Below are 12,276 nucleotides of genomic sequence, written 5' to 3' on the forward strand. Positions count from 1 at the left end.
CCTCGTGAGAGCTTGCCACAAGACGCCCCTGCCATTGTTGGGATCTGGACTGTGGGGGGAACAAGGGAACTCTGAACAGCAAGAGAGCCACCGAAAAAGGTCCTGGGGGCTGCGTGTGGCCCACAAGTCACGTGTGGAACCACCCATTTTTACTTAATGGTCTTAAAGATCCTCCCAATTTGTGGCTGCCTCAGTACAAAGCTAGTCTTTCTTTTCCCCAGACGCGTTTCTGTTATTTGCCTATCATAAAAATATAATTGGCAGTAGAACTCATTGTGGGAAAAGTAGGGGAATGAAATATTAAGAAAGCTGTTTACAGGCAAACTGTATTTCAAAGCATCTGCCTGCGCATACATTCAAACATTTTGTCACCATAAAATATTAATATATCACTAGCTCCCCAGCAGCTTCTCCGGAGAATAATTCTTGGAAAGAAATGATGGACATAATAGTATGAGCAGCATCTGAAAAATCCACCACACAGAAGACAGCAACAGTTTTGTTCAAGATCTGCTTGCGGCATGTACATGAGATAAACCCAATTTTTAACACCGCTTGTGCCCATCACAGCACCAGCTGGGGAATTTGCATGCCGTGAACTTACAAGGTTGGGCACAGCTGCAAATAAAATATGCCCATGCCAATTCTTCTCAGAGAAACCCAATGAATATGGGAATCTCTCTGTGTTTATGATTTAATAGATCCAGAAAAGGGAGTGATCCTGTTCATAATTTAGAGAGGAAAAAGGCCCGCAACTCCCAGCATTTCCCAGCCAGGATTACGCCTCAAGGGATATTAATGCCGGGGCCACCCAAAGTGTTGATATTTTTTGCAGCTGCTCATTTCTGGGAGGCTACTGGATAAAAACCATGCTGTGAGTCTCATGCTCACAGGCCTCTGTTGCAGCTTTTTATAGCTAGTGTTTCTTTATTTATTCGGTACATTTATATCTGGCCTTTCCTCCAAGGATTTCCACATGGTATGCACTTCTTGCCCCTTCCCCATTTATCCTCACAACAACCCTGTGAGGTAGCTTAGGCTGCGTGATAGTGGGGGGCGTGATGGAGTCAGCTGGGGAGCTTCACGGCTTCCATCTTCATGGCTCCACTCGCCTTTAGACCTCCAGCTCTGGGGTGAAAAAAATATTCAGAAAGGGGGCCCCCCATCTGCAATCTGAAGAGGTGTGGCTGAAAGTGCCGTCCCCTCCGCCTATGGCTTCATCCTGACTTTTCCAGAGAAACAATGAATTAAGAAAGAAAGAAAGAAAGAAAGAAAGAAAGAAAGAAAGAAAGAAAGAAAGAGGAGGATGGGAAGGCTGACAAAACCCGAGTTGTGCCTTGCTGGCCTCCAGGAAAAAGACGTGGTGCTCAGCAGTCTGGTCACAGCCACAGGCCTAGTCCGGTCGTCTGTCCCCCTCCTCCAAGTGGAAGCCTGGGGCTTCGGCCCCCAGGTCTCTGCAATGGGACCTGGCCTAAGGAAGCCCCAGGCAAGGACCTGTCTGGCCACGGGACCCGGCCCAGGCCAAAGGAGGAAGCAACCCGCACACGAGCCTTGTGCGTCCCGATCCAGGACCACCTGCCACTTTTCAAGCCAAGGTGGCTCTGCACCCTGAATCGCAGGTTGGTCTCCAGAGTTTACCCATCACACGTACATCTCTCTGCCGCCAAAGGATCTGCAGGCTGATTTCTCCAGATGGTGCTACTGCCAAAAGGCCAGGCCAGGCCAAGGTTTGGATTCTCCTTACTGGGCAGCTGGCAGTCTCACTGGAAATGTAGTGAGCCGTCCCAAGGGTTTTGGCAACTGGGCAGTACAGGAGCAAATAAGGAAACAAGAATAACGAGAGCTTCCAGGTCAGTGGCCTGCGAGGCAGTCTAGCCCCCGGCCAGCCATGAAGCCCACTGGAGGACTTGGCCAGCCCCCACCTCTCAGCCTAGCCAACCTCACAGGGTTGTTGTGAGACTAAAACAGCCCCATCTGCTGTAACCCCCATCTTTGCTGCAGGTGCCCCCACTGCAGGCAGATGGATTAATCCAAGCAGCTCTGCTTGGATGTGATGGAGGAGGGATGGGGGTGGGGAGAGATCCGCGTTTCCTGTAGAGAAGCAACGGATTTCGTTTCCTGTCAGTGAGAGGTCTGGCGTCTTTCAAAGGGGAATACCATCTGTTCCAAGGCAAACTCCATCAGCAGAAGTTGATTTCCCAATAAAGTGTCAAATTGTAACAGAGAAGCTCATCTGCTTAATGCCTTGTCCACGCGTGTGTGCGTGTGTGTGCGTGCGTGTGCATAGGATTGCATCAGTAGTCGACTCATGCACTTTTATCTGAGTCAGAGCTGCTCGTGGCTGCGGCTTCTCCTCCAGTGGCCGGGATCCAGAGCTTCATCTGACTGGACCGTCTACAGGGAGTGGGCAGTGATTGGCCTGACGCTGGATTTCCCCAGCATCCACTCCTGCGACACCCTGAGCCTCATACTGGGCAGTCTGAAGACAGAAGACACTCTCACGTTCGCACAGGCGGCCGTGCAAGCAGCTGAAGGAAGGACAGACTCTGCACTGCCTGGCCTACCTCACAGGGCTGCTGTTGTGAGGATAAAACGGGGCACTGTCAGCTGCCACGGGTTCCTCACAAAAAGAAAGAGGTGGGATATAAATGCTAATGTTACTACTACTACTACTACTGATTATTATTATAATAATAATAAACTGGCTTGAAACCAGCTGCTCTTTTTGCAGAGTCTCCTCACCCGGGATTCTACTTTTAGGAGCACACTGACAATGGTTGGTCTGTGCAGAGCAACAGCATCTGGAGAGCCACGTTTTCCTCATCCCTGGTTTAAAAAATGTGGCTCTCCAGATGTTGTTGGACTCCAGTTCCCAGCATTTCTGGCAATGGGTCAAGTTGCGTGGGGCTTATAGACACTGGAGTCCAACAACATTTTGTGAACTATGGGTTCCCCACTCCTAGCATTGTTATAATATTATTAGCAGGATTTTCTGATATTGATTGATTCATTCATTCATTAAAAGCTTTTATAGACTGTCCCATTACTAATGTCTCAGGATGGTTTGCAACAAGCACAGATAAAAATGGCATAGCATCCTGCACTTCACAATAAAATCACAATTAAAACCAATAAAACATTAAAATAATGAGAGAATAAAAAGAATTTTAAAAATTATATACTGTACAGTTTGTACTTTACCCGCCAGATCAGTGAGCATTTTATACTCTGTGAAAAACTGGGTAACTGCCTGCGCACATGGCAGGTGCCGAGCAGAAAGGGCTTCTTAGCACGGCCCGGCACAGTTCCTTAGGAATGCCGGAGAAACCCCTGGCTGTTCCTCTAGGGCTTAATAACTGTTCTAATGAACTCCCAGAACTCTTATCTCATTTTAAAAGCACATGGTTTTGCAAGTGAGAGCCATTAATGGGCTGACATATGTCCGGCAATTTGAGATAGAACATAAAATCAATTGGAGTTGATTTTATGCACACAGATTGTTGATTAGGACATGCATTGCTGTTGTTCATGTGCATTTTATTCCATCCAAGCTGGAGAAGAATTCAGGGACTTTTAGAAATGGCTTCTCCTTAGAAGCAGGATTTTATGAGCCCCTGAGGTCTGTATTGAAGCCTGTCATGGGAGAACTTTTCTGGCACCTCTGTCAATATGGAGCCACCCACGTTTGCCCAGCCTTAATCTGTTCTGCACAGTATAAAGACGTAACAAATACATTTATTGTTGTTATGTGCCATCAAGGAGCCTCCCACTTAGGGTGACCCTGTGAATGAAGGTCTTCTAAAATTTCCCGTCTGTGACAGCTCCATCCGGCTCTCCCAAGTTTCAGGCTGCGGCGTCCTGTCTGGATCCAGCCCATCTCCCACCTGGCCTTTCATCTGCTGCTTTTGACTCTCCCTAGCCTGACTGTCTTCTCCTGGGAGTCCTGTCCTCTCATGAGGTGTCCAAGGAATAACAGCCTCAGCTTTGTAATTTTTTGCTTTATGGAAAGCTCTGGCTTGATTTGATCTAGCACCTCCTTGTTTGTCAGTCCAGGGTATTTGCAAAGCTCTCCTCCAGCACCATGTTTCAAACCTATCCGTTTTCTTCCTGTCAGCTTTCTTCCCCGTCCAGATTTCACATGCCGGGATTGTGATGGGGAACGCAACAGTACGGATGATCCTAGCCCTGGTTTCCGGTGAAACATCGTTGCACTGGATGATCTTTTCTAGTCCCTTCATTGCTGCCCTTCCAAGTCTCAGTCTTCAAACGTTTTGTCTGCAGCTCTCACTGGGAAGAGCCTTCCACAGCAGGGGGCCACCACCGAGAAGGATGCTCTCCATAGCCTCACTGCCCACCTCACTTTAGATGGCACAGGCGGCTGGAAGTTTCCAAGCACGCTCAACAGTTCCCAGGTAAGATATGTTGGTTTTACTGCAGGCACCACTCAAAAGCACCTCTGGCTGCTGTTATTTGCAAGTGACTTATCCTGACCGTGGGCTTGGTGTTTCAGGTGTTATTGCACCAAGAGCCAGCTGTCACCCTCTGATGAACTGATTTGACTGACAAGTTTTGGTGACATATTTCTCCCACTTAGACTGGATGCAAACTTTTTCATCATGTTCTTGCCTTGGCATGAGCAAAGAGCAATTGCTCCAACCAGCCCCCACTCACCACTGGACGGAACAAGGCTGCTGCCTCGGGCAATCACTTTGGAGTGCCAGGAAAGGGCAGAGAAGTAACTTAATGCATGATTGGGGTATTTTACCTGCCACAGAGGACAAGGGGGACTTATGGGGCTTTTGCCTCAATATCGATTTGGGAATAAACGGGCTTTCTCTGGATTTTATGCACCTTAACTGACAATTGAGGTGCCCTTTCTTGCTCCGTCCCAAGCAGCAAGCTGCCTTGGCCTGGCTCTGGCTTCAACGGCCCGCTGGACACTGCGCCCCTTGCGCCCTGGAAGGAGCGCTACTGACACACAGGGAGCCGTGCAGGCAAGCCCCGGACCGGCACGCTTTCCGCCCGAGGGCCACCTTCCACGCTGGAGACCTTCGGGGCTGCATTCCAGGGGTGAGGCCAAGCAAAGCCAGAAACACCAGCGTATTTTAGCTGAAGGATCATACTGCTAGGAACTACCCCTCCGGAGAGGCATGCCAACATTTCAGAATGGGAAAAGCCATGCAAAGGGCAGGAAACCACTGGGGCTGGGGAGGGTCAAGGGAATGGGACATGGCCCAGTCGGGACCCCAGGGAAGCCAGGCTTGGCCCAACCAGGCACTCAGCCCCCCGGCACAGTGATGCCAAGCAAGCAAATAATTTTGCTGCATCGGAAGCCCAGCGAACTGGTGTGCTTTATGCATCGCTGCCTCAGTGTAGCTAAACACAGGATCAGGCCCACTCATCCGTTCAGTCTAAATACTGTTTTTGGCCCTCTGTTAACATTCGTGGAGCCAGAAGCAGGCAGTCTAGGAGGGCTGATGAAGCTGTGAAGCATTCTATCTTTCAACTCCTGCCAAGGGCTGGTGTGGAAGCTGGACGTGATTTGGAATGGCTGAGAGGAGGCCAATGAGGCAGTAATTGAATAATCCATCCCAGATAGGAAACTGGAGCGGAGGCGAGCACTTCTGCATCCTGGCAAGCAAGCCCTGGGCTTTGAAGCCTGGAAATAAACCCTGCAATAGCAGGGCTATTCCTCAATTCAGAAGGGACACATCTCCACGTTGTCATATGGAAATTAATTGCCTCGGTGTCTGACTGACTCCTAAGGCCAAATATCCTGCCTTGGAATCTGCCATCACATATTTCTCCCCCGATCAGTGATTCCTTTGATAAAGAGAGCACAGATACCGGGTTTGCCTAGGCAGATTTCCATGTGTGGCAAGGAATCCAGGTTTAAATCATGAGATTCCTCATACTAGCAAGATTTAAAAAGAGCAAGAAAAGTCAAGGAATTGGATGGATCAGCCATGAGGAACTACTGCCCGTTCAGTTCATCTTTCAGGGAGACAGTTGCCATGTCAGCTCCAGATTTTTGAGGGCCCATGGACAAGATGGGCCCGCAGTCTTGCCCCATCGGTAGAGGGGAGCAAGCGCACACAGCTTTGACTTGCACATCTGCCTTGCAGGCATGGAGGGAGGCAGAATGTCTGAACATCCCCTCTGTTAAATGTAGGCACATCAGGGATACAAGAGGCCCACCCCAGCAGGCCTAACCGATGGCCCGCAAGGATGCTCTAGAAATGGGCTTGAAGGTTTCTGCCATAGGAAACTCATTCCTAGAGCATTCCTGGCAGCCATGCTGAAGAGCCTCAAAGGCCTTCCCATGACACTCTGGGAATGGCGCTTCTGTGGCAGGAGTCTGTTTTACATCATACTTTCCTGTTTCCACCCACTAAAACCACCCTGGGAGCTTCAACTGTGGGCAGTATAGAAATGAAATAAATAAGAACATGTGGATATAAGAAACCAAGAATCCGTGGACTAGAGGGAGGCAAAGGCTAGGAGGCTACATGACCAGGTGGATTGAAAACTAAGGTCGCTGGGGTGTGTGTGTGTGTGTGAGAGAAACAGAGGGAGAGAGAGCACTGCATGGGAACACGTGTACACGTGTGCATGCGTGTGCGTGCACTCACATCTCTGCGCTCTGAGCACCACCCCATCACAGCCGACTCCCAGCGTGGCCCTCAGGGCAAAAAGGTCCCGCACCCCAGTGGAGACAAAAACCTTGCGAGCCCCTGCGTCAGTGGGAAAGCACAGCACACGCTTTTCACCTGTGGACGCTGACCTGTGCATGGCTCACAATCACATTTGCACGATCTGTCGGAGGGCTTTTTCTGACCTGGTCACCATGATCAACACCTGGAGGCCCCCTCCATGAAGACAGCCGCCTCATGTGCCCTGAGACAGAGTCCCTAGAACATGCCGCCGAATTCTGGGCAACATTCAGGTCTCCCACAATGGATATTCACTCATTCATTCCATGGCAGAAGAATCAACCGGAGGCAAAATGCCATTGAATGCTTTTGCTTCATGCCATGTTTCTGCATTTCATGTGTCCTATGGACGGGAAGGAGCACTTCTGCCGTTATCCAGTGCAGAATGATCTTGTTGGATTTATTTTTTTTTAGCCTAATGAAAACATTAGATCAATTGCTAGAAGCAGTGCTTGTCATTAAATCAATTGGATAGCCAAGCTGATTATACCGATATCTTGACATGCAAAGCAGGGCTGTTAACAATAAGATTACACTGAATGGGGACCCTCTATTTATCACAAGACAAAAATCTGCCTGGTCTAAAGTATATAAAGCTTTTAATAACTATGGTCAGTCCCAAGTCATCTGAAATGCTGACAGATTAAAATGACTTGTGTCTGGCATAAGATTAACCATTATGCTATAGAGAAGGGCCTAAGTGGTACGAAAACATGGCATTAAATTTCATTGACTGTGAAGAGCATTCTTCCATTTCACTGAACCAGAAACACTGTTTCAATTCTCAATAATATGTTCTATTTGTTAGATGAGTATGAATGTTCTTTGCTTAAGAAAAGAAACACCGTTATGTTGCATAGATAATGGGCAGGCCATTCAATGAAGAAATTGACCCAGAGACCTTCAGACTCCTAATTTACAACTTCTAGTCAACCCAACCTTGGGTAATTTGAATAATTTTTATATCTAGGGAGGAAAGATGGAATGTTCCTAAAGATGTGATCTTATGCATGTTTGACAAAAGACATCCTTCAGTTCCCAGAATCCCCCAGCTGGCCTATCATAATCGACTGGAACATGCAGACAGCTGAAAACTTTTTGCTGTCTAGGACTGCACCTTAATTGAAATAATCACAAGACTCATCAAACACAATCCATAAATGATCAACGCGGCAAAATGCATCCCCAGCAAATGGATCCTAATTAAGCAGTATGACTTACAGGCCCCAGAGCTTATAAATACAATTGCCTTTATTATCTATCCTTTTAAAAAATGATGAATATAATATGATGAAAAAAAAATTCCCTGGTGTATAAGGTGACCTCCCCCCCCCCTTGCCTTGCTATTTCCAGTTTCAAGGGTCATCTTATATGCTGGTATATACAGTATTGCAGGCTCCCTGGAGTGTGGTGTCCAAGGTCCTGAAGTGACCCGGGGCCTTGAGGACATGAGCTAGAACAGAGTGCTGTGTTACAGCCCACTTCTCTGGGTCTCACCCCAGTCAGGACTCTCTGAGCAGTGCTGGGTAGTGAGATACCCCCAGTGCAGTCGCAATCGTGCCCACCGCACCTGGCAGCACCAAGCTGCCATCCTGAGCTGCCTGGGGAGGGGAAGGGACTCGAGCGAGTGCGTATTTGGGCAGTCTTGGGAACAATTGGAACTCTTTCTGAAAGAAATGGAAGTAGAGACTTTTGAGAAATACAAGCCAATGTGTGCTCTTTTTGAAATGCAGATAGAAGGAGCTTACATAATGTAAAAGAACTAGCCAATGTCCTTATCAAAAACACCTTTCTCCACACTACCCCACCCAGTAAAATGATTTAACGCCTCCCTATTTGTTGGAAGCAAATCAGTGAGCAGAGAGGGGTCAGGCAGACCGCAGAAGTGAAATAGCTCAACACTGAACTTTCTCCAGGAATACAGATCCAGAGCAGAATCAGAGTAATTAACCAAATGCTCATGTTTCTTAAACAGATCTCTCTCTCTCTCTCTCTCTCTCTCTCTCTCTCTCTCTCTCTCTCTTTGTGTTTGTTTTGTCCAGGAGAGGCACAGATGCTCCAATGTTCAGTCTCCTTAAATCAATGCACATGTGTGCATCACATCATTTGCCACCCTATTTCCTTCTGCTACTGTTCAGGAAACACACGGGTGTCTGTCTCTCAAAACTGCTGTGCTTGCATCACCCAAGCAAGACTTTTGTCAAGGGACTGAAGAGCGGCTGATTCTGCAGCCACCGGCATTCATCAGGGAGGCTTTATTTCAATATGTTGCTGAAACTATTTCGTGTCAGGTTATCTGTCTCGGGGGGAATGTACTTTCTTATAGCTCATTGTGCCATCTGTTAAAAGACGCAGCGACTTGTCTCTTGGCTAGAGGACCACAGATGGAGAGTTTTCCTTCCTCGTGCGTGCAACTGTCAACAGATGACAGAGCGCTGTTGTTTGCAGCCAGGTGGAATTGCTGGGAAGGACGAGAGGGTGACACAGGTGATCCTGGATGGATTGCACCGCTGCACGCGGCTATTAGGTCATTCAGAACGAACCATTTTGGCCAATAGAGCGAGTCCTACAGTGCTGTGGATATCGGCAGGTAGGCACACTATTGAGGTTATAAGAGAGGCATCGATTCTACCTTCCTCTTCAAAATTGTAATCCTTTTCAAGAGGGAAACTCTTCCTCTTACTTGACTTAAATCCTATACATTTCCTCAACAGTAAATCCCCACCTGCTCAGTGGAGCGTCTTCCCTTGCCAAGGTAAGGAGCAGTTGTGCATCTTAGCTGCGTGCAAATAAAATCACCCAGGGTGGCTTCCCGTTTGTAAAGCTGATAACTGACTGAGCTTTTCCTGTCACTATGGAGAACACAGATGGTCATGCAAATGAGCCCTATGAGCAGAGTTCAAGTACGAATCACATGGTCAGGTGCTCTGGAAAGACTACAGACTGCAGGGGGCGGGTGCAAGTTTCCCCTCCCTCCAGGTGGCCCCTCCTTGACTTACTGGCTTTCTATGTGCAGGAAGGTTTTTGCTTCCTAGAAAAGTCAGGGAGTGCTCAGACATGCACTGCCAGCCATAGCGGCCCGTAGCTGCATCCCAGACTGCATTTTTATTCATGTATGTATCTTAATATCGATCTACTGCCCTATTCCCATAGGCTCTGGGTGGTTTACAAGAAATTAAGGCCAACAGTGGATAATACTGACTAAGACAACATATTACATAAAACTGACATGAGAACCAACCTGGGAAGGCCTGTTGGAAGACACGCATCTTTAACTCCCTCCTAAAGGTGGGAATTTGAGAAATCAGATGCACCTCTTCTGGCAGACCATTCCACACCATACTTGGGGCAATGACTGAAAAAGTCCTTTGGGCAGCTGGCATTAATCCTAGAGAAGCAGCCCACAGAAGATGATCCACAGAGGAGCTCAGCTGGTGGGGCGGAAGGTCTGGGCAAAAGCACTCCTGGAAGCTGCATGAAGGGCTTTCAAGGCAGCCACTAACACCTTGGACTGCGTCTGGAAATGCATTGGCAGCCAGTGCAAAGACAGAGGTGATACGTGGCTCTCCATGATGTCCATGTGTGTAACGGGAGATCCTGCTGTAATTGCTTATGATACAGTACTGTGGGAAATGACTGCATGATATATCCTAAATGGGACCTGCCAATACCTTACTGGAGCAGTGTAGAAAATAGCCAGATTATATCCGAATCGTATGTGCATCTGGAGCAAGACCCCCTCCTACTTCTCCTAGCATTCCCTGGCTAGTCATATGGGACTTTGTAGGACTTTTCTATGCTATGCATACACGTATGCATAAAGAAGGTTGTTGTTGTTGTTGTTGTTGTTGTTGTTGTTATTATTATTAGAACATTTCTATGCCGCCCCTTGCCGAACCCTCGGGGTGGCTTACAACACAATAAAATACAATACAATATAAAAATAACAATATAAAATTAATAATATAAAATAAATAAAAAATATAAACGATATAAAAGAAGTTTAAAAGAAAAGAAAAGAAAAGAAAAGAAAAGAAAAGAAGTCGCCCTGGCCAGATAAATAAGTAAATATTGTTAACAATTAAAATGACGTTTAAATAAAAAGGTCTTCGCCTGGCGCCGAAAAACAAATAACAACGGCGCCAGGCGGACCTCTCTGGGGAGTGCATTCCATAGATTGGGCGCCACCGCAGAGAAAGCCCTCCTCCGAGTACCTACCCTCCTAATTTCTTTCACAGAGGGTTCCCGGAGAAGGGCCTCTCCCGCAGATCTCAAGGGGCGGTCGGGCATATATGGATGTAAGTGCTCCTTCAGGTAACCAGGTCCCAAGCCGTTTAGGGCTTTATAGGTCATAACCAACACCTTGAATTGGGCCCGGACTTCAATGGGAAGCCAGTGAAGCTGTCGGAGGACTGGAGTCATGTGAACATAATGCTCCGTCCCGGTCAGCAACCTGGCAGGTTCCCCATTATGTTACTGGATCAGTGTGGGAATCAAGCAAAGCATGCCTCTCCCTGAGCATAGTTTGCCACTATGACACTGGCAGAGCGAGGGGCGAGGGTGTGAGGTCAGCTTAGCAGTGCTTTCCCCGGAACTGGAACACTTGTGATGCACCACGCAACCGAGCATGGCGGAAACACCCAACACGGCCACTGACCTCCACAGAACACTTCTGGATCGCGTTGTCCCTCCACCACGTTGTGGAACAGGGCAAGCAGCAGTGGAAACAGCAGTGCCACGTGGAGCGCGGCCATTCCCCACACGCTCGCCTGGGGAAACATACGAAGCAGGGGTCAGCGAGGTCCACGTTATCGCAGGCAAACAGGCCTAACCCAGCTCGGGAGAACCACCCAAGCGCTGATTTTCTCCACGGATCGCTGTTATCGAAGCCGGAGGGCTTCGTGGGTCTCTTTTGTGCCATTTTGCTATGCTTCTCCCAGAAAATGATTGAGAAGGAAGAGGCTAAGAAAGCACCGGTACTGAAGGAAAGGGTGATGCGAACCTGGTGGCTTTTTTAACGCTCATTCGCCTGTGTGCCTTTATGCTGAAGTGGGTTACTAGGCCAGTAACCGCTGAGATGGCCTCCCTCAGATGAATTTCTGGGCCATGAGCTTTGTGCCCTGTGCTTTACCCGTATGAAAATGCTCTCTTGGCACCCCATTCTGTAACACTCCCTACCGCCACCCTATTCCCCCCTTTCTCTGTCAGGGCTATGAATGCACCCTGCCTTGGTACTCAAAAGCCCCCAAAAGCAGCAGCGGGATCAAGAGAGGGATTCCCTGAGCATCTTGTGCTGTAGCCACCTGAGCAGGTCCGTGTCCACCAAGACCCCTCCTTGCATCGTCTTCAGCCGGAGGTGTCTTGCCTCCATCCTCGGCTCAATCCGGGCTGCCTTCCCTTCTCAAGGATACCACAGATGTGTAGGATTACAGGTCCCATCATTCCTAACGAGCATGGCCAGTGGCTTCCCACAGGCTTCTGGCTGACCACTTCCAGAAGCAGAATGCTGGAGAGACATTTGGTCAGCTTTTTTGCATTTCGATCCGACCCTTTTCCTTCCTGC

At 48.4% G+C, this 12,276-nt stretch overlaps 1 protein-coding gene across 2 annotated transcripts in view; it reads right to left on the reverse strand.

Moving 5' to 3' along the window:
* Window positions 1-11,467, reverse strand: part of CNPY1 (canopy FGF signaling regulator 1) — a 43,835-nt gene extending 32,368 nt beyond the window's left edge. For both annotated transcript variants that reach the window (XM_044425245.1, XM_044425244.1), the window contains exon 1: window positions 11,371-11,467. In XM_044425245.1, the coding sequence (XP_044281180.1) occupies window positions 11,371-11,467 (97 nt within the window). The remainder of the gene's footprint in view (window positions 1-11,370) is intronic.
* Window positions 11,468-12,276: the final 809 nt, after the last annotated feature.

Source organism: Varanus komodoensis, unplaced genomic scaffold (assembly GCF_004798865.1).
Source record: "Varanus komodoensis strain SLA01 unplaced genomic scaffold, ASM479886v1 scaffold15, whole genome shotgun sequence".
In the NCBI taxonomy this organism is placed as follows: Eukaryota; Metazoa; Chordata; class Lepidosauria; order Squamata; family Varanidae; genus Varanus; species Varanus komodoensis.